Genomic DNA, 22,801 nt, shown 5'->3' on the forward strand with positions numbered 1-22,801 from the left:
TGAGGCTCTAAATTGTCTCATGGGTTAAAGGTGATTGTGAATGCTTGTTTGTCTCATTGTGCCCAGCGATTGACTGGCGACCAGTCCAGAGTGTACACCACCTCTCGCCCAAAGTCAGCTGGAGCGGGCTCCATCTTACCCTCATCCTTGAGGTGGAGAACAGCTATAGAAAATGCAAGTATGGACGTACAATTGATCAATTAACAGAATTCCTCCAGATGCCCTTCCCCAGGCTCCTGTGAAACACTGAAATGGACAAGCTGAAGCGTATCTCGAGACAGTAAATGGTGAAAATGAAGACATCTTCATCTCACAAGAGGAACACTGTACTGTCCAGTAAGATTGGCTCTACAGCAGCAGCAAATGTGCAGACAGGCAGAACTTTCAATCTGACCCGGAGACATTTGTCAAGTCCCTACAGACCTTATTAACTGAGAAAAGCAGCCTCACGAACCTGGCATAACACGTTCCGAATAGACTTTGGTGCTCTCATATACTTTGGCTTTTACAGCCTTACCTTGAAGACAAAGGTCTCATTAAAGACGGGGTTGAGCGTTTTCTTGTGGACTTTGGTGTCAAACTTCTTCTTCTTGTCGGGGAAGAGCAGAACTCGAACGTACGGATCAGAAGTCCCGCCCGAATCCATGGACATGAGGTCTGCTGCTTGAAGGATCCCGACAGTGAGCTGCGCATGGAAATGAGACGCAACCGTAGCTTGATTTATGTCAGGGTTACTTTTTGCAGACACCGACAAACTATCGCAATCAGTCAACGTGTGTCTCGCCTGACTGGAGATGTATTAAACTCTTCACTGTCACAAAGGGTACAACAACAACTCCAAACAAAACAACATTATGTCGTCTTTCTTCCACCGGACATGTCGTCCCCACTCAAGTGATCACTGGTTGGCAGCAGAGAAAATTGCAACCTGACATATGTAAAGCCCTGAAAAACTGAAGAAAATTATTCATTCAATGGCCTCCAAAATTAGTACAATTCTTGTTTTGACATTGGTTTACCCGGTTTGTAAATTTGAAATGCCATACGTCAGGACCGTCATAAACTGAGGACCCCCTGTATAACTAGCTTTAGACGCTTAATGGGGAACCACAGACCTTTGTGTTCTCAAAGTCATAGTCGATGGAATATTGCAGCTTGCCCAGCTTCTCTTGTTCCTTCTCCTCTTCCTCCTTCTCCTCTTCCGTGAGCCCGGTCTCTCCCTCATCGTCGTCTTCATCCTGTGGTTTCTGCGATGATGAAGTGACAACACGATGATATCAAATGTCAAGAAACTATGACGTTCAATGCACTGGGGCCCCCAGTAAATCTCTAGCATGCCATGGAGCCCCTTTGAGTGCACTGCTTACCTGCGCATAAATAAACCCAAGAATATCAACACTGATTTTTTTCTTTTTTTTTTTTTTTTTTTAAACTCTATCCTCTTATTTGAGCTCTTCTGACATGCTAGTGCAGGACAGGGGCAGCCAATCGGTGGAGACATCGCATGCGCGTTCCATCAGCATTCCATTACTCTCCTGATGTTCAAGAGGCCTAAGTTGTAAGTCGTTAAAATCGTTCCTATTCAATGCAAGGGGATGTTTTGTCTGGTTAGCTTGAGAGCTGACTTTTTACCCTTATGCCACTTTTCCATTCCACAGTACCGGCATTGCTCTACTCGGTTAAAAGCCAGTTGATTTTAGACTTGAAAATAGTGACTGTGAAAACCAGACCGCATTGAACTCTATCACAAAATGTACTAACAAACAAAGCCTAAGGAGGAGAACAAATGTATTTCTGTTGGCCACGGCAAGTTGACTGAGGGCAGCGAGGAAACCACATTGCTGCAGCCAAGTGGAGACTTGATTAGAATGACTGTCTCCTATATTTACTTATGACGTTATGAAGACAAAATTTAAGCCTGAAAAGAGACTGAGGGTAACACCAAACCAGATTGTTGCAGTCAAGTAGAGACTGTGGAGGAATATGACAGTCTACTGTATTTGCAGTCATGCCACGGTACAGAGACTTTTTTTTTTTCCTGAGAGGAGACTGTGGGCAACAAGAAAACAGACCACTGCAGCCAAGTGGAGACTGCGTAGGAGATTGAGGTTCCCATGTATTTACTTTTGTTGTTCACGGCAAGAAGAACAATTTTATCTCAGACTGAGGATAGCCAGAAAAAGGAAGCCAAGTGGAGCGTGAGGAGTACAGTATGATGCAGGCCGATACAATGCTGTCGCTAATGTTAGTAAAAGTGATTGTTTTTGCTAATTTTGAGCAGTGTATCCTCAAAATAGGAATCTGCTCTACCAATGACCGAATGGTAGTGATTAGCCATGTGGTATCAGCTAGGCACTCTTGGAACTCTGCTGTCCAAGTACTAAAAAATATTGTAGTGCCTTACAAGAGTCAAGAGTAAGTTGTAGTAAGTAGGCATCATGTAGTGGAAAAGGGGCAACAGATCAGCGAAATGGTTGTTTATGTCTCCTCTACTTTGGTGTGGTACCTCATTCAGGTCGTGGGTGAGCTGGAGTCTATACCAGCTGACTTTGGGTGAGAGGAGGGGTACACCCTGGACAAGTGACCAGTCAATCACAGGGCAGACTGTGCTACAATTACTGTTTAATTCAAGCCTGAAACTTTATGACTCTTATTTGGCCTTTCAAAGTGGTCCTTTAGGTAATAACAAGTGGCTGAGTTTCATGCAGTCATCTTCATCATTTCCTATAAACCCACCAAAACATGCCCTGTCGCACATGCATTGATTAATAGTGTTAGACAGTCGCTCTGTGATCCGTATCAGTGCGTTAGACGGTTAGACTCCTTCTCCGGAGCACATGGTGGTTTTCCCAGGTATTAATAAGGGGAGTCAAACAGAAAAGAAGCCATTCCAGAGAACCCACCACCCCCCACAACAGCCACTCCACCTACCGTAGAACGGCGATCCACCATGGTCAAGAAACACAAAGCAGACACATAAAAAAAAAAAAAAAAAAAAACAGGAAGGAAAGCAGAGAGAGGAAGAGATTCAACCCACAAGAAAATAAGAGAGAGTGGTTGATGGCGCTGTTACAGTGAAAAATGACAACCTCGTGTAGGACCTTCACTGATGCTAATTAATTCCTTTCATTAAAGAGCCACGATCAGTCTATGTGGGGGTCAGTCGATTAGGGTGCGGATGAATCAACATGTATCCTCTTAATTTATCAAGAGTCACTTGTCGTACTGGCGCCCACTTGATAGCAGCGATTGTCTCCCTGCACAGTGTCAAAGCATGTCATTTTTCACTGCTGGGAAGTATTTTTGAACAAGCACAACATCGACTAAAGAGCTGTGGTCCTCCAGGCTACTGCTGGAGAAGCAAAAATGTGGTTAACAAATACAAGAACATGAAGAATTGCATGACTAATACATCAAATAAATTGGGTTAGGTTGTGTTTAGGGTTATGGGGTTAGGGTAAGGGTTTTAGAGTTCAATTTTAAGTTTGGGGTTCTGGGTTAGGATTAGTTTTAGAATTAGATTTTAAGGTTGAGGCTGGGGTTGTTTATGAGGTGTATCAGAAAGGTTCCAGGACTGGAGTCACAAAAGATACTACAAGTTTTCTCCTTTGAGGTAATCCTCCCGTAATCTAATGCACTTTCCCAGCCTTCTACACTAAGCATTTATGCCCTACTTCATGGATTCTTCCAGGAACATCTGCAACTCTGTCATCACGGCTATCTGGATATCATCCAAGTCTTCAAAACTGGTTTCCTTGATGACCCCCTTGACCTTGGGAAAGAAAGAAAAAAAAATCACAAAGAGCCAGATCAGGTGATTAGGGTGGTTTCTTCAGTACGCCGTTGTTTTCATCCAGGAACTGTCAAATGCTCAGGGAATTGTAAGCCGGAGTGTTGTCATGGTGAAGTAGCCACAACATGTCCTGCACAATCCTCGCCTCTTCTCGTATACTGGACAAAACAAACGCTGAATCTCATTGTAGACGTGTGGGTTGATTGTCTGGTTGATATAGGAGGGGAAAAGGTATTTTTTTTTAGTTTGGGTTTGATATGTACATTTTGTGACACCAGTCCTGGAACATATCTGACATACCTCATACAGTTCCGTGGTTAGGATTTAGGGTTAGGGTTTCAGTTAGAGGGTTGTGAGTTAGGTTCGGGTTAGGTTTAGTGTTGGGGTTGGAGAAACATTTAGGAGGTAAGAGCTATGTTTAAGATTGAGGTTAGGGTTGAGGGTTAAACATTTAGGGGGTAAGAGCTGTTTTAAGATTGAGGTTAGGGTTGGGGTTGGGATTCAGTTTTAAGGTAGTGTTTTGGTTCAAGGGTTGGGGTTAGGTTAATGGGTGGGTTTGGGATTGAGTTTAGATCTAGGAAGGCATCAGGAGGAGTCGTACCTCACCACCCTCCATGTTCTTCATGTTGAAGCCGTCCTTGCCCTTCTTTCCTTTCTTGTTCTTCTTCTTCTTGCAGCAGCACTTCTTGATGATGCAGAAGCAGCAGGTGAGGACCAGCAGAGCAGCCACCACTGCGATGGCAATCAAAGCCCACGGGGGCACTAGCCGGACAAAGAAAATGTCAATTCAAACATATGTCACATGGGAATTTCCCCCAAAAAAACAGAGGCATCACTCACGTGGGATTTTGTCAATTTCATTCAAGAACTTGCTCTTGATCTCCTCAAACATGTCGTTCTTGCTGATCTCCGTGTTGTTGCCAGAGTTTTCGGCCACCGTGGAGATGGCGGCCGGGGTGGGGGCCATACTGGCGATGGTGGTAGCTCCGGTGGGCTCGGCAGGGGCCACCGGCTGCGGCTTCCTGAAAAGGTTGAACTTCATTGCCAGAGGAGACGAGGCGTTGCGTCCCTGGGAGAAAAATGGATGAAGTCACAAATATGAGTGGATTGTCTATGTCAGGGGTCCTCAATAGAAGGAGAATCATCTTTGTGTTCGTGAATACATGCATTTATGTGAAATTTGGACTTTTAAATTGGAATTTAACCCATCACAGTTGTGAACACAGCAAACACACACTGTTAGTGGAACACAATGTTACAAAGTCAGCAAAGCCTCGATTATCAGATGTCTCTAAAAGATTATCCGGAGCGATTGTCCTGTGGTGTGGGATGTGTTAAGAGTGATCTTTTCTCCCCTATCTGCTCAGAAAACGGTCGAGGACGACAATAGAGAGGTGACTAGAAATGTCTACCGATGTGACCCATAGGCTCACCTTCATACATTCATACATACTCAGTAGGTTTCTTGCTTCGACGTAAACAATCTAATTCAGAAACTTTGAAGAACCTTATTAGCATCAGGGCTAGGGTTGGTGTTACAGTTCCGGTTAGGTCTTAAAGTTAGGAAATTAGGCTCAGTGTTTGGTCTTACATTTAGGTGGTTAGATTTTAAAGTACGGATTAGGACAGGAGTATCAAACAAATTTTTGTCGCAGGCCACATTGTAGTTACGGTTTCCCTCAGAGGGCCGTTATGATTGAGAAACCTTAAAAATCTTTAATCACCTCATCATTTTTTAGTTTGTTTGTTTCCTGTTTGCCTGTAACAGCCTAACAGCCGAATCACCTCCTCATATTATTACACCCGAAATTTATAAACTAGTTTTGGAATCAGAAATCAAGGGTAATGGGTTTTTCAACTATTGTTCATATTTGGTAAGACAAAAATTCTTGCAATATCTCAATGTTATTTACAAAAATTGACAATTTGAAATTTTGGTTACAGATTTTAACAAGAATCTTGGAAATTGAAACACATAATTTGCCTTCGCGGGCCACATAAAATCATTTGGCGGGCCGGATCTGTCCCCCGGGCCGTGAGTTTGACAGCCTTGGATTAGGGTTACGTGTTGGCGTTACAATTATGGTGTTGGGTTAGGATTAAAGGTTGGGGTTACAATTATAAGCGGTTAGGGTTTGGTGTGAGGTTAGGGGTTAGCTTCAGGATTATGGGTCATGGATAGATTTAGGGGGTTTGGATAAGGTTTTAATGTTGGCGTTAGGGTTAAGGATTGGGGTTAAAATTAGGTGATAAAGCATTATGGTTAACTTTAGGAATACATTGGGAATGGTAGAAGGGTGAACAGGAACGACTGGCGATTTAACTTTGGCCTGATATTGTTTAAACTTAATACGTTTCGTCACTAGGCATAAAGAAACTATCCCAGAAAGAGTGAAGCTAAAGGTCAATAAAGAAGCTTTTTGTACAGCAAATTGTCAGTGATGGATTAAACAGATATTCGAGCCGCGCAGTAGTGTCGGGTCTCAATCGGGATAAACACAAACTCATCCGTTACGTCGGACGACATGACGACTTACTGTTCTCGTGATAAATGGACAAAAGTCACAGCTTCTCTGAGCATAATGATCCAGAAGAGATGGAAGAGGCCGTCTCAAGACAGAATTAAAGAATCCTCCTGGGCAGGTGAGGACGGAAGGAGAGAGGGCAGCCATTTACTTTTATTTGTGACTTTTCTTCTTGATTAGGAAGCGCTGTGACTAAGTTGGATAAAACGGTTGTCGTGTAAAGAGAAGATTGCAACACTTGAATCATGGCAGTGTCCTTGAAGAGTTCCTGTGCCCAGGGTTAATTTCCCAGCTGGCACACGCATAAGAGTGGGGGAGGCGCAAGAATGCTACTGAACTTCGGAAGGTGAAGAAAAATGAAGACAATGGACAAAAAATGTACAAAAATCTGGCAGGAATTTACAACGTACTTTAGTCAAGACCGTCCATGATATGCTTCTTCTGCTGTCCTTCAGTGAACACAAAATTGCATCAATATTTCATATACCTTTAGTCAAGACTGTGCGTGACACATCACTTGCTGCTACGCTTCACTAACCTTTGTGAAAATAGAAAAGTAGACACTAAACCCAAGATTTGAGAAGAAAAAATGAAGACACTTGAAGCAAAATATGTACTAATATAGTGCACAATGTACTGCTTACTGTTCTGGCCTACTGAACTCTAGAAAGCCAAATTTGGACAAATGTAGGAGTAATCTATTTCAGTCAAGACAATGCATGATATGCTGCTTGCTGCTATGCCTCACAGAATTCAGGAAGATAAAATCAAGACATAGGACCCCGAAATATGCATAAATCTGGTAATAATCGACATTACTTTAGGTTCACTAAACTCAGAAATATAAAACAAAGACACACGCAGGACCAAAAATATTCCTTTCGTGGGAATAATCTATTTATCAATAAATGAGAGCGACCGGATGATGCAGACGACCAATCAATTCACTCTGGCAGAAAAAAAAGAGAAGGTATTCAAAGCGTTTCATGGTTTTATCAAACATCTTTCTTTTTTTCTTTTTTTTTTCCGAACTGCAGTTTGATTGGTTTAGAGCGCCATTTGGTTGTTATCCCACGTGTGGATGACTCAGCTCAAAAAAAGAAAAGTTGCAATGGTGCACATTTGGAGTCGTAAAGCATTTTGACATTGAACGTCGTTAAAACTCCGAACAAGCGTGCTGAATGACTATATCGGGATTCTCAGTCATCATATGGTGACTTGCTAGCAGCTCTGTTGTCTTGGTTACAATTTTACCAGGTGTGTGTGTGTGTGTGTATGTGTATGACAAATATGAAATACAGTGGGAATGAATGACACATTTGCAAAGAAAAGCCCCTTTAGAAATTATCTGCTTGTCACTATATATGTGTGTGTGTGCATATGTGTGTGTGTATATATATCCATCCATTTTGTGAGCCGCTTCTCCTCACTAGGGTCGCGGGCGTGCTGGAGCCTATCCCAGCTGTCATCGGGCAGGAGGCGGGGTACACCCTGAACTGGTTGCCAGCCAATCGCAGGACACATAGAAACAAACAACCATTCGCACTCACAGTCATGCCTACGGGCAATTTAGAGTATCCAATTAATGCATGTTTTTGGGATGAGGGAGGAAACCAGAGTGCCCGGAGAAAACCCACGCAGGCACGGGGAGAACATGCAAACTCCACACAGGCGGGGCCGGGGATTGAACCCGGGTCCTCAGAACTGTGAGGCAGAAGCTCTAACCAGTCGACCACCGTGCCGCCTGTGTATGTATGTATGTATGTATGTATGTATGTATGTATGTATGTATGTATGTATGTATGTATGTATGTATGTATGTATGTATGTATGTATGTATGTATGTATGTATGTATGTATGTATGTATGTATGTATGTATGAGAGATTCCTGCCCCTTTTTAGCCCCTTGTGTCAGTGTCATGTCAATATATTCAATATATCATATGCATACTTCTCAGGGCATTGAATAGATCACAACTGGACTGTTCTGGTTGTCTTAGAAGACGGTTCGCCTCTCATCCGAGCAGTCTTCATCAGATCATGCAATAACAAATGTACTGTACTGGGTTAAAAAAACAAAAAACAAAAGTTAAAGTCTAAATAGACACATTTTGAACTTTTAATTCAGTGATTATTTTACATACCACTAGATGTGGTCTAGAATGTACAAACTAGATATTTCTGCCACTTTTACTGTGAATAAAAACAATATTTAAAGAACAAAAATGACCAACATTAACAATATTGCAATACATATAAACATACTGTCTATAATACAAATGAAAAGAAAAAGGCCAGCAGAAAAAGTTTCATCCTAAATCAATTTAATTTTTAATTTAAAAAAATTCTCAGATTGAAAACCTTACATGTGTCATTTTTCCCCAGAACTTAAATTTTAAAGGCTATGTCACATGATCCGCGAGGATCCAATCAGAGGCTAGATTAGCATCTTGCCGAGCTTGAGATACTTCAGGCGCTTGTTGTTTCCTGTTCTGATAAAACTGCTTCTCCGTTAGCCTCTGCGCTAATCTCTCTGGAGAACGTTGATTGTCCGGCTCGTTTTGATGACAGTTACGCTCCTGTTTGCTAACCAGTTTGCCAGTTATTGCTGAACATGTGATACCGTCCGTCACACGTGCGGCGGCACCCGGCCGCCGGCTTTTCTTTTTGTGTTGCTAAGCGATCCTGAAAGTGCCTGTCAGGCTTCGGCTAGCCAATTACCCGCAACCCCCGGCGAGCAAGCCAACCAATCTAGGGAGCAGCAATTGTCTCCCTGCCCAGTGTCAAATCATTATGACTCCAACCTAAATGTATGACAGTTATGATTAAAGTTTCTCATTGCAATTGACACTTGTAATAAATGGTCATAGCAAAACAGATGCATTGAAGAGACAGGAGGTGGCCTATCAGCTATATAATGGATGGTTAGCTTTAACTTCCATAACTTGGGCTGACTGGTTGAATAAAAGCCAAGTGAAAAACGCATCAGCGCACACTTAGTTTGTCAGATATAAACATGAAGATACATGCATGCGTTAGACAAACTCACCAGTTAAATATGGTGGTTGTGTTGCTGGTGGTGGTGGTGATGGTGGTGTACGCCCCCCTCACTCTTGTCCCCACCAGTTTTGGGCTTCACTCGCTCACCGACATCATCAAATTCCTTCCGTAAAGCAGAGACTGCAGTCTCCTCTCGCACTTCGCTCCACTGCAGCATCACACCCCCACCCCTTCCTCCCCCTCCTCCTCTTCCTCAGCCTCATCCAATACCAACCATCCCCTCACTCACACACCTATCGCTCTGCGACTCCCCTTTTACCTCACTTTTACACCGGGCTTCATTGGGATGCTGTTCACACACAATGCAGTGTGCCACTTTTTATTTTTTTATTTGTTTTATAGAGGATCAATAATACCACAAAATGACATGTTGTCATAGCTTGCTGACTAAAGGACGAGCGCATTAAGTTGATGGGTTCGCAAAGTTGCCCCGTTTCCCCGATTGTGCCAAAATGCATCAACGGAGCACGTGCAGTGACTCTCTTTTCTGATTGGTCAGTGGTCTACGCAGAAATGTAAACAGGACGTTGCCATACAGAGAGTCCTTACATCCATTTTCTATAGCGCTTTGTTAGCGTCATGGGTGAGTTGGAGTCTATCACAGATGAATTTTGGTGGGGGGGGGATGGGATACTCCCTGGACTGGTCACGAGCCAGTCGCGGGGCCTAACCCTAAACCCTAAACCATTAAAAACAACCTTTTCTGACTTAACAATATGGGAGAATATGCCCCTTTGTACGCTTGCTACCTGTCTACTTCTTCACTTACACACTGTAGCTATCTTCCTGTATCTCCCTTCCAATGTCTTTTAATCCTTGTATTGTGATATCGTTAGCATTGTGAGCACATCAATATCTCGCATTCCTATCACAATGACACATGGCGTCGTTATCTCGCACGGTACCATAGCAATACATCGAAAATTCTCTTTCCGTTAATAGACAGTATGAAAGGAACTAGGCTCTGGTGTGCTGTACAATAATACTTGTTGGATAACAACAATTGCTTTCAACATAAATACTGGGAATGGAGCGGGTTAAAACTTCACACCAGAGATTTGTTTCTAAATACATAATACATGTTTGAAGATAATTGCTGAAAACGTGGAAAGACTGAGAACTATGTAGTACTCAATTATGGAGCGATATCATTAAACTGTTTTTCACTATTTCGGTTTCTCAGAGTTTTGGGCGGCTCGTTGTAGGCCATGAGTGCACGAAGAACCAAGGTTGGGGGTGGGTGGGTGGTGGAAGGATGGAGGCAGACTTGACAGTGTCTGGACAAGGGATTAGTTCTGGCGTGACCCCGCGACGACCCGCTAGAATATATTCCAGCCAACAGAGGCTTTGAGCGGAAAACTGCCAACTTTGTCGCTTCGTTACATATCTGTTATCCGTTTTTTTAATTTATTTTGTATTTTTTTATTGCCGTGGCCCAATGGTTAAGATCATCGCCTGCCACCGTGGGGGACCTAGGTTCAAAACCCCGACTGGACCATCCGCCAACATCCCCCGGACTCACGGCTGCGGTGTCCTTGAGCAAGACACTGATACCCCGAAATGCTCCCCGGGCGCTTCAGCTGCCCCCTGCTCCAGTGTGTTCCACTAACATGTGTATGTGTTCACTGTGATGGGTTAAATGCAGAGAACAAATTTCGTGTGCATGCATGCATGTTCATGACAATAAAAGATGATTCTTCTTTAAGAAGGCAACTTACACACGGCCACCTCTGTTCTTACCCACGATGGTGGAAAATTATCGACTTTGGATTGTACTCTATTCTGTGACTGTGTCATTGACACAGCATGGCGACATTTGGGGGGAGAAAAAGACGGAACACTATGGATTTTCCAGGCATTGTGAAAGAAGTCACTCTTTCCAATCACCGCATGATATCCCTTCGACATTGTCAGTTAAATAACAGATTCATGACTCAACAATTTTGGTGATGGGGGAGCAAGGCCATGACGAAGTTGCAGCACACACACACGCACACACCCACACAGACACAAACACAAGGTACATTAGGGATGAATATTTTAAGTGCAATGCATTGTGGTGTATTGGCCTGTGGCTGACCCTTTCCTACACAATGGCGGAGGCATCTGGGAGTCAAGCATCCTCCCCACCATCTCCAGCACCACCACATAGACAACAAGTGAGGATATCACAGCTCCAGATGCCGAGGACAGAAGGTGTGTGTGTGTGCGTGTGTGTGTGTGTGTGTGTGTGTGGGCTCGCGCGCACGCGTGTGCGTGCTGTGAGGCTGCAAGATGTGTAAAAAAAGACTGCACCCTCTGTGCTGCAATGCAGGGGAGCAACACAGCGAGCGGCTGCGAGGCACCGAGGCCAAAAAGTCCTCCTACCTACAACATCCTGCCCTCTTTCGTACTGTCCCTACAATAGTCGACAGGCCATTTAATAGACTTTGTTGGGTAGCTTTTATAGGAACTTCAAAGAATGGTCTGTATTTGTTAACACCATCATATATCAATGTTGATATTGATACCATGTAATGGGATCGATACTTTACTTTCTGTTCCTCTCCTCTGTCTTATTAAATTTAGGTGATTATTTCTTTGAAGTGAAAAGTTTGAGGGTTTGTTTTATTTACACTATATATTGTATTTTACATAAGGGCTAAGGTCCAAAGTCCAGGGCCAGGAATAGGTCCAAGGTTTACCAGGACGACAACGAGGACTAAGTCTATTTAAGGGTTAATCTCTGATGAGTATGGCCATGGTCTGTGGTCTAAGGCCAAGAGTAAGGTGTAAGGTCTCGGGCCAGGACTAACTTTAAGATCTGAAGAACTTTAAGGACTGGAACTAAGACTAATGTCTACAACGACTACAAGGGCTAAATTTAATGAATAATGACTGACCTCTAGGACCAGGACGAGGTACAACTCCTAGAACTAAGACTAGGACTAGGTCCATGTTTTAATGTCTTAAGCCAGGGCAAGTAAGTATAGGGCCATGACAAAGAATAAGTCTAGGGCTAAGTTCTAATATCCATGTTTTAGGACCAGAGGTTGGATTTGGTCAAAGTCTAAGGTCCGATAACTTGGTCCAACACTATGTCTGAGTCCTAAGGGCTATGATTTTTGGGCCAGGCCTAGGTCTAAATTTGGAAGGAACATGTTCTAGGTCTATGGTCAAGATATACTGTAACATCTATGTTATGGGGGGAAATATAGGGTGAGGTCTAGGTCTTACGGTCCCTGGCCAGGACTAGGACTAATGCTGAAGACCAGGACCCAGACTAGGTCTAAAGCCTCAGGTTTAGGGCCAGGATGAGGTCAGGGTTCATGTCAGGACTAAGTCTAAGGGCTATGGTCTTGGGCCAGGCCTGGTATTATCTTCTATTACCAGCACTAAGTCTGAGGCCTTGGGCCAAACCAGGACTCTCTAATCGCTAATATGTAAAGTCCAGGCCAGATCTAAGATCAGGTCTTATAGGTCTATGACTAGGATTAATGTCCAGGGCCAGGAAGAAGACTAGGTGTAAGGTCTTTGGCCAAGACTGATTGTCAGGGTCTTAGTTTCTGCATTTGCCTTTGTTTTAGTTCAGAAAACAAACAAATAAATGCATGCTTGTAGATGACCAATCTTATCATGTATCCCAATACTCAAGCAGATACAAGCATGATTGTAGTAGAGTGGAGTCGCTCTACCCAGAGGGATCATTGCTAAATGATAGTTTTGTAAAATGTCATACATTTTAATGATTTCTGGCCCATGCATATAAAAAATGAATGCAACGTTTTCAATATGTGAACTGAAGGCAATCGTGCTATAATGTAGCCTTTCTCATTTAGAAGCACCACTGAGGATCTATTACACCAAATGTCTCCCTGTCCATTTCAGACCTCCACATGGTTGTGTTGGCAAAACATTAAACTCGCCAGAGTAATGGGCTAAAAAAGTAATTATAGGCAGCATGTCTTCCCCTTAAGATTTCCCTGGTGAATTCCTCATATGTCCGTTTAAACAAAAACCAATACAACCATCACACTCATGCACATTTTCAATTAGCAACGCCAAGTCATAAAATGGCAGAAATAGGAATTCAATGATTTTTCCAATCAGGACGTGTACATATCTCAGTTCATAAAATGTCCTTGTATGCGCACACACAGAAGCTAAAGGGTCAACTGCTTATAAGGTTTAGCGCCAGGACAATGACTAAGGGCTAAGATTTAAGGGCTAGTCTCGGACTAGGTCTAAGTTATAAGCTTTAGGGCCAGGACAAACACTTGGTTTAAAGTCAAGGTCTAGGACAAGGATTACTGTGTAAGGCAGGACCAAGATAAGGACTAGGTTTATCCTTTGAGGTCTCACGTCTAGGGCTAGGTCTAAGGTCTTGGGTAAGGACTAATTTTAAGGTCTATGGCATAAGGCCATGAATAGTACGAAGGCCAAAGTCTTGCGACAGGACATGTTTTGGACCAGGAAAAGGCCTATGGTCTTAGTTACTAGGTCAGGGCCAAAATGAGGTTTAGGGAGAGTACTAGGTCCAAGATCTATGGGTTTGGGCCACAACTTCTACTGTACTAAGGTCTAAATCTAGGGACAGGACTAGTTTTGGACCAGGACAAGTACAATGGCTAGGTGACTAGGGCCAGGACCAGGAATAGGTAGAATTACTCAGACCGGACAAGTCCTAAAGGATAATACATTATATCTAAGTGCTTGGACCAAGATTAGTTCAAAGGTCTGGGGCAAGGACACAGTCTAAGGTCTATTGACTCAGGCCCGGCCCAATACTAAGCGTAAGGTGTAGGAACAGGACTAGGTATAAGGCTTAGGAGCAGAGCGAGGACCATGTGTAGGCTCTAAAATCTAGGGCTTGGACTAGACCTAAGGTCAAGAACACGGACTAAAAACTCTTATCCAGGGTCAAGACTAGTACAAATTCTCGGGCTAGAAATAGGTCTAAGGTCAAGTTCAAGGGCTAAGATCTAAGGTCTTATGATTAGGGCCCCAACAAGGACAAGATCTAATTTTAGGACCAGGAATATAAGCACCAGGGCTAAATCTAGGGCCAGGACTAGTTCCAAGGTGTGGTGCTAGGAATAGGTCATGGTCAAGGACTACAACTAAGATCTAGTCTTGGGCTAGGATTATGTCTACAGTCCAGGACTATAACTAGGTCTAAAAACTTACTGATAAAGAGGAAAAAAGCCTCCAACCAAAAAAAAGCCTCCAAGTGTTGTCTTAATGTTCTTTATGAGTGCATTCACTGTGTGTACTGTGCATGTATTTGCAGTACACGCAGAGAAAAGATTACAGGCTGCACTCAAGCTCTCGCACTGTAAAACCAATTTTTAACGACAATCTAGTCACAATTTTTTTTTTTTGGGGGGGGGGTGGGGGTAGGAAATCAAACAATGTTTAAAAATTGTACACGAAATAGTTTATTGTTCTATCAATTATATGCCATTATTTTGGCTAAAAAAAATCTTATTAAATTAACTTTCAATATCAGACATGTAATAATAATAAGAATAAGAATAATAATACATTTGCATTAATTTTCTAACTTCTCATGTTGAATTCGTCGTTCAAAGATGTGGATATTTGCTCATTTGTTGGACAGTATATGAATATCATAAAATGACAGGATATTACATAAATTCCCCCCTATTATCATGAATATTGTAAGTACATATAAATAAATTGTAAATATTATAAGACTTTTCACTTTACTACTTTACTTTCACTTTCCTGACAGTATGTACTGTATACATCATGTTGAAGTATTATATATAGTAAATATAATACATGCCTCATATCATATGAGGCAAAATGTTTTGTTTGCAATTAGATGATTACGATATTGAATGAAGAAAATTGTTTAGTGGCTTATAATGTGCTGCAGCTCTACACTCCTCTTGATTATTCTTCATGGTGCCAAAAGGAAGTCCCCATTAAGCGCACACACATTTACACACACACACACACACACACACGTTGAGTTGGGAATGCCGCATGCTGTGGCCCAGTTCCATCAGCGCCACATGTGTCATTCTGAGTATCAGGAAAACACCTTGGACTTGAAAGTCATCGTAATGACTTGGGGAAGCTGCATGTGGTTCAAGGACTATGCCTAGGTTGGGATGCCAGGACTAGGTCTAAGGTCAGGGCTAGGATTAAATCTAAGGACTAGGGCTAGGGGATGTCTAAGGTGTAGGCCCCGGTCTAGGTCTAAGAATGAGGGCCAGTACTAGGTCTAATAGCTAAGGTCTAGAGCCAAGACTATGACTAGGGCTAAGCTCTAGGACGAGGACTAAGTCTGAGGTCTATGGCCAAGACTAGGTCTAGTATTAAACCCGGACAAGTACTATGTCTAAGGCTAAGAGCCAAGACTAGAACTACTGAAGGTCTAAGATCTAGGGCCAGGACTAGCACTTGGTCTAAGGTTCCACCAATGCTCATAATATATACTGTAATAATAAGAAATTGTTGGAATGTATAGGCAACCTTGGGTTGTCTCGTGTTGTTTTCAGCCATCTGAAACAGGGAGCACAAAGCATTGTGTGGCTGGTCAGCGCGTGGGTGGGGGGACTCGGACTGGGGGTGCAGTGAGTGTGCCGCGGGCTGTCCTTTCCCTGCCGCTTGCTCAGCACATTTGACATCTGCTGCTGGAAATTCGAGTGAACCGAACTCTCCATTCATAATGCCGTATTGATTTAAAAGAAAAAATAAATAAATAGAAACAAAGTGTCCTATTCCAAGCCTTCTCTCACCCACACGGGTTTGTTTGTGTTATGTAACATTTGACTGCAGCAGCACTATGAGGCTACAGAAGCACACGCCCACCCCATTTACCCCCACCCTCAGCCACCATCCCATGCAGAAAAAGTTCCACTCGTTCAGATTAGAGCGTAATCTTCAATAATGACTTCCTAATTCTGTCTCATTGTGGCTGTCACGAGGCTAGGAGCCTCTGAGACTCGTCTTACCTGGAATCAAAGATGAGTAGACACACAAAGAAAGGAGAGATGCCCCCCAAAAATCAGTGACTCAAAAACATTGTCCAAGCGTCACCTGTAAAGATGTTTTTTGTAGTTTTTCCGTTTTTTTGTTTGTTTGTTTTGTTCTTAAGATACGCTATGCAAACACTCAGAACATTTTTCCATGACACTGACAAGACGCTGCTGTCCTTCCTCTGCTGTATTTCCCGGCACTCTTCCCTCATTGGCCCATCAAAGAGGGAGTAGGAGGGGTTCACATCTATGTGGTGCATTCACCACCCTCCTCCCACTTCTCCTTCTTCTCCATCCATGCAGATGGTGCAATCGATGAGAGAGACAGAGAGAGAGAGAGAGAGAGAGAGAGCGAGAGAGAGAGAGAGAGAGGAGGTGCAGCTCATGCCTGTGCCCGTGTGGGGAGTGCGTACGCAGGAACACGAGTTCACTGATGTACGGTGAAGGGGGGAGGAGGCAGCTGGTGGGTATGCTGCAGTGTGAAGCAACACAACCAAGTATTACTTCGTTTCCACCAAACATGGATTCGAGTGCTAAATTTTTCAGTGGGAAAAAATAGGATGGGTTACCGCAAAACAAATTCAGCAACCCGCAGTTTGGCTACCAACTTATGGTTTGTAATAATATGGTTAGAATAATGGCTTGGTGAAGCAGCATGTGGCTCAAGGACTAGGTCAATGGTCAGGAAGGGGTACATTTTTAATATCGCTACAGGCGCAGTAAAGCAGATCATTCGAATCGCTCCATTTCTCTTCCTGCTGAAACAAAAAAAAAAAAGGCTCTTGTCGCTGGGCAGAGTTCACAGGGCTCGATTTTAACTTCCCCACACACAAATACCTCCACGGCTGATAGACCTATACACTTTTCGGCAGTCGCGGTGCTAGCTTGAATGGCTACGCGACATCGGGAATTGAAGCTGCAATCCCCAGCATGCCTAGCATCATTTTGTGAAATACCGTTAGGAATTGCATGTTTATTGTTAGTTGTTTTTTTTACTCCCCCGTAGTAGTACTAGTACTCGTAGTAGTACTAGTACTAGTAGTAGTAGTAGTAGTAGTTGTTGTTGTTGTAATAGTGTTTTACATACTTGTTATGTGTCGTGGTGCCATTTTTTTAAGGTTAGTATTCTGTTTAGTGACCATCATTTACACAGTAGAAAAACATTTCAGGTCGCAACTTCTTTTTTTGGTCACATTTTGCACATGGCAGGAACCGTCACTGCTTTTAGGCTAGCTGTGTTGTGATCCTGTTTGGTTGCTGGGTTTTTGTTTGATCAGTTTCCTGATTGTGTGAATGGGCGGTCGCCGCAATATTGTCGACTAAGAAGACGAGAGAGAAAAGAGAGAGCTTTTGCTTGGTCATGTTTCGCCCAGTTACTCGTTTTCTTCGCCCTCGCGTGTAAATACTTTCCGTTTCTAGTGTTTTCTTCTCAACTTGTGTAGATTAGAATTTGTTCCTTTGTTTATACCTTTATGCCTGTCGTCTAAAGTTGTGCGGTTGAAATTGTGTTTCTTTCCTTCCCCGTTTAATTCCTACACGGCTGAGTTCTTTGATTCCTGTTATTTATTTGCACTTCCTTTATCTTTCCTTGCTCGTAGTGTTTTTCAGTTAGCATTTTTTTCTTGTTCAGCGTCAAGCTCCCGTCTCTTTCCACGTCAACCTTTTGTTGACATAGTTTTTCCTATCATTTTTGCTCACGTTGTTGTGCTCCCTTATTTCGGTGAATCCTACAGTAGTTTGTTTGCTCAAATTTGTGCATCTCTGCTTTAAGGTTCAATATTTTCCTGGTCCCTTCATGGCCCTTTGTTGCTAGGCAGAGTTTATAGAGCTCTGTTAGATGTGCCCCAGAAACTTTTCAGCTGTTTTAATGAAAGGCCCAAGAACAGAGAACTGACAGGAAAAGAAACTGAGACAAGGTTTCTCATAAATTCAACATCATAGCCACAATTTCTGAATGTAAAAGGTTCAGGGTGTAGCCCTGGCTGCAAGGACGGCCCATTCTGCATTAAATATAAAACTGATTACATTGCTATCCAATGAAACACATGCATCTCCAAACGGAGATAAAAATAAACAAAATCTCATTTGGGCTTAGCGCTGACTAATGCGGTATAGAGAAGAAAAGCAATCACGGGTTATCATTTGCCTCTGAACCATCCATGCTGCCGTTTTAATTGAATTGATGCAATGAAGTATCATTCATTCATTATGGCATCTAAAATCAATACCCAGCTCAAGTCCCTTGGCTGCACCGAGCTGTTAGTGCTGCGGCATCCTTCAGGGAATAAAGTACACATGCGCTATTCGGATGTTTGTATGGGAAGGAAAAGGAAAGATTTGGCACCATCTTTTTGAGAAATGTTGACGGAAAGGTCACAGCTGTGTTGAACATCCGTCAATGAGACTCAATGACGCATTACTTGCTGTGAGTGCCAGTTCCACCATTACACGTATTAAAGCCCCTCTGGAAGCTCGCCAAGACGTTGTCCATCACAGCCCTGATGGCGGCACCAGCAGATGGGACCCTCGATCGGCCTAAAATGTCCTTAACCGATGTGATCTACTGCTTTAATTAGCTCACTCTTCCATCTTTGTAGTCAATGCCGAAAAGACACAGAACTACAAAACAATGTGTCGGTGCCTTAGTGGGTCACAGGCCCACTTGTGCTCGCTCCCTGGATGCTGAAATTGTGCAACGGGGTCACATAGTGAGAGAATTCCATCTAATTGAGAACTGCACCAGGGAGAACGAAAGAGGAACATGTCTGAAATGAGATTTGTGGGGGGAAAAAAGGTTGAAATCAAACTGGAAATGTTTACAAAGATGGCCCCTATTTGAAAAGAGGACGCCTTTATTTGTGAAAAAAAAAAAGAATTTGTGTCCAGAGTTCATTTATTTACGATGTTCAACTACAACAACTAACATGCATTTATTTGAAGTAAGATGTCTATTTGAGGGGAGGCCTTTGTTTACATAAGAAAACACATGCAGATTTTCTCTTTCCTTTTAACAACCACAGACAAGAACGATGCCTTTAATATTGTTATTAAAACAAAAGATTGCGTTTTTGTCTGAAGTAATGTGTTTATTTGAGAGAAATGTTTCTTGGGGGAAAAAAAGACACTTTTTCCCCAAATCGTACACAGAGGGCATTCATTTAATCAAGTGCATACAAGAACCAGGCTTATATTTGAAGGAAATACATAGTTGTATTCATTTACTCAAATCTACCAAGTGTTTATTTGAAGTTAGGTGATTTTTTTAGATGCCTTTATTAGTTTAAAAACAAAAACAAAACGCTTCAAATAGCGTCGAGAGGGCAATTACCTGCTAACTTATTGATAACTACCAGGTGTTTATGTGAAAGGAGGGATTTATTTGTACAAATGCAAAAATCGATATATTGGTCTTCGTGGCTCAGTGAGGTTTAGTCCACTTGCAGCCGTCAATTCCCGTCTGTACCACTAGAGGGCGTCACAGAACAGTCATATCCCGCTGCCCATTTCTCACCCAAGCGCACATAAAACATAATTTGTCTTCGCAATGTGACTACCTACTCTTTAAAATCGAAGTGTGAACACATTTATCATTTATCACCATAACCAAGTAAGAAGAGTGAGCCTGACTTGCGTGCCTTCGTATGCTGATCATCACTATTCCAGTAAATCCTCGACTGCATTGCTGCATGCTTCTCATGTGAGACTTGGCTGCCGAGCTGCTGAGTGCCCCAACAGCAATTCCGTGAATTAATTCCTCCTGCGTGCGACATGCATTTTGTTTTTAGGAAGGGGGTGATCTCCAAAACAGGAAAGCGAACATACATGACATGACCTTACCCTGTTATGCTTGCATCATAATCATTTATATGCCACACCAGGACAATAGGGTTAGGTTAGGGGAGTGAATCCGAGCCTCCCCCTCAGGGTTAGGTTTGGGGAACTGAACTCTTCCCCACCAGGAATTGGGGGCATTGCCCCCTCTTCCTGAGGGAAAGGACCCATGGTTCTGCCTCCCATAACCCTGGTGATAATCCCTGGGGTATGTGGGCTGGCGGCCCCGCCCATCGCGGACCTCTGTCCAACCCCCACCTTCCATGGTATTTGTTTCTTTTATTTGAGTTCGCCTTGGCTATTTAAGTAATCTTTATTTGTGTTTTTTCTTATTTATTAGTTTAGGTATCAATTTATAATGTATTAGAATGAAAGAAACCAAACAAAAAGTCAATAAAACAAAAAAATAAAAAGGGTTAGGTTAGGTGAGGGGAACCGAACCCTCCCTCTCCCAGTATAGGGGAAATAATTCCCCTTCCGCAATCGGGGGGGGAGATGCACGGTCCATCCCCCTGCGCCAACTCCCGTCTCCATTTCCCCATTCCTGGCGGCGAGCCTGCTGTCCCCGTCGGTCATAGTGGACCACTTTCCACTCTCCACCAGTCATCTCTGTTCCAACTCTCCTCCTTGTACTTCCAAATGAATTGTATAGAGTCGCCTTTGTTATTTATGTAATATTATTTCTTTTAGATGTGCTATTTATTAATAGGTATGCATTTGTAATATATTTCTAATAAAAACAACAAAAACCCACAAAAAAACAAAAAAATCCCCCCAAAAAATCTTTTTTTGTCGACCAAACGGTGTGCCTCGACAACGTTTCGGCTCTAAGGAGCCTTCCTCAGGTCCTGGCACAACAAATTCATAAAAATACAATGCACAATTAGGCGATGTTTACTGTCCAAACATTGAAACCAAACTGAGTCAGTAAAAACGTTCTTCCCTTTTATACCCACTGTTTTTGTCCTATGCTTAAAAAGATCTTTTAAAAGAATAATATGTGCAAAGTGCTTGTGTGCGTTGTGCCACACGTGATCGTGTGTGCATCCAGGGGTTGGTGCGTCCCAGTAGTAAAAGCAGCATAAAGCTTAAGATTATGCCCAAGGTGAAGAGGGAGAAGGAAAAGCTCCACGAGCAGAAGTCAAACAGTTCGCTCTCAGGTTGGAACAGCCGATAAAACACACCCAAAGTCATCAAGCAGACAAATTGGAACGTGGACTGTTGTTTTGAGCAGGTTACTTTGCTTCCCTCTTGTGGCCTGGTGAGGTAACATTTGCAGCTGCATGGCCAGCTACCTGAAGCTGCTTTCACACAGCATTCCTTTCCCCTCCTTTCCATATTGTCCACCAATGTATTCTCCTTTCCTTTTTGAGAGCCTCACCCACCGAAATAGCCTTTGTCCTGAGAACATGCGTGCATGCACACTGCCGATGTAGGTTGCAACATTAACATAATTAGATGTCAGCGTGCCAGCTCGATTGTTTTCAACAAAATGTAGCATGTGTAGTGATGTTTTAAAAAATGAATACCTCTCTGACATTTTCAATCCAAAAAGTATTTTATACATGATAATTGTTCCTAAAGTTGTGGCCAGATGTTAAAGATGTACTGTTTTTAGAAGAACTTTTGTGAATCATTTTTGTGCGCACGTGTATATAGAGTACATATTGTGGGCATCGGGCCAAATTTGGTCCGTCTATCCATCCATTTTCAACACCGCTTATCCCGGTAAAGGTCGCAGGGCGCTGCGCCGGAGCCTATCCCAGCTGATTTTGGGCGAAAGGCGGACTACGCCCTGAACCGGTCGGCAGTCAGTCACAGGGCACATATAGACAGGGACAACCATTCGCACTCACATTCACACTGTCACTGAGTGGGAACTGAACCCACGCTGCCCGCACCAAAGTCAGGTGAGTGTACCACTACACCATCAGTGACTTACCCAAATCTGTTCAATCTCCTATTTTTTCACCAATTGATACTGTTGTTCAGTCCACACGTGGGACTGTTATTCTTCCAAATGACTGAGCGTTGTCAATTGCTTGCTCTTTGATGATGCAGCGTTAATAAAGACGTAGTTATTTTGTTTTCCTGAAAAGTAATGGTTTTGGACATGCAAGTATTCCACCCAACGCCAATGATATCCAACCTATAGGATACAGCGTGTTTTTTGTATGAGCGCGCATTTGGAGTTTGTAATCGCTTGCGGTCGTGTCGCTTTAGGAACATGGGATGTCAAGTGTACGACTCCTGAAGCAGAATCGCCAGGCAACTGATGATCTTTTCCGGCCCCTAACCTTGACCGCCGCGAGTGAGGAGATGCCGTCCTCTTATCTGCCGGCACCCGCTGTCCTGACTGCGGCGTAGGCGGCAAGGATTAGCTGTTTTGCGTTTCCTTACTGTGCATTTTTTTTAGGAAGCGGGGTCACTTGCATTGCTCCTCCACTGGCCTGATGTGCTAATGAAAGAGCCTATAATTCTGTCACTTTTGTCATAAACAGTGTCTACACGTTGCTTGCATGCAGCAGAGTACAGAACATCTTTTAGAAACGACACGATGGAAACCGCCTTCAGACTGAAATGAGACTTTTCGGGGACACCT

The 22,801-nt window shown here is 43.1% G+C and overlaps 1 protein-coding gene across 4 annotated transcripts in view; it reads right to left on the reverse strand.

Annotated features, from left to right (window-relative positions):
- The window catches only part of LOC133483644 (synaptotagmin-2-like), a 27,809-nt gene extending 11,251 nt beyond the window's left edge, over positions 1-16,558 (reverse strand). Inside the window, exons 1-5 of one of the 4 annotated variants that reach the window (XM_061785129.1) lie at positions 16,345-16,558; positions 4,634-4,862; positions 4,395-4,555; positions 1,116-1,238; positions 518-685 (exon numbers count right to left, since the gene is read on the reverse strand). In XM_061785129.1, the coding sequence (XP_061641113.1) occupies positions 518-685; positions 1,116-1,238; positions 4,395-4,555; positions 4,634-4,835 (654 nt within the window). In that variant the 5' untranslated portion in view covers positions 4,836-4,862; positions 16,345-16,558. Of the gene's footprint in view, positions 1-517; positions 686-1,115; positions 1,248-4,394; positions 4,556-4,633; positions 4,863-8,270; positions 8,355-9,368; positions 9,524-16,344 lie in introns of those variants that run through there. The other 3 variants (XM_061785125.1, XM_061785126.1, XM_061785127.1) reach the window with 3 other exon arrangements.
- Positions 16,559-22,801: the final 6,243 nt, after the last annotated feature.

Source organism: Phyllopteryx taeniolatus, chromosome 9 (genome assembly GCF_024500385.1).
Source record: "Phyllopteryx taeniolatus isolate TA_2022b chromosome 9, UOR_Ptae_1.2, whole genome shotgun sequence".
Lineage (NCBI taxonomy): Eukaryota > Metazoa > Chordata > Actinopteri > Syngnathiformes > Syngnathidae > Phyllopteryx > Phyllopteryx taeniolatus.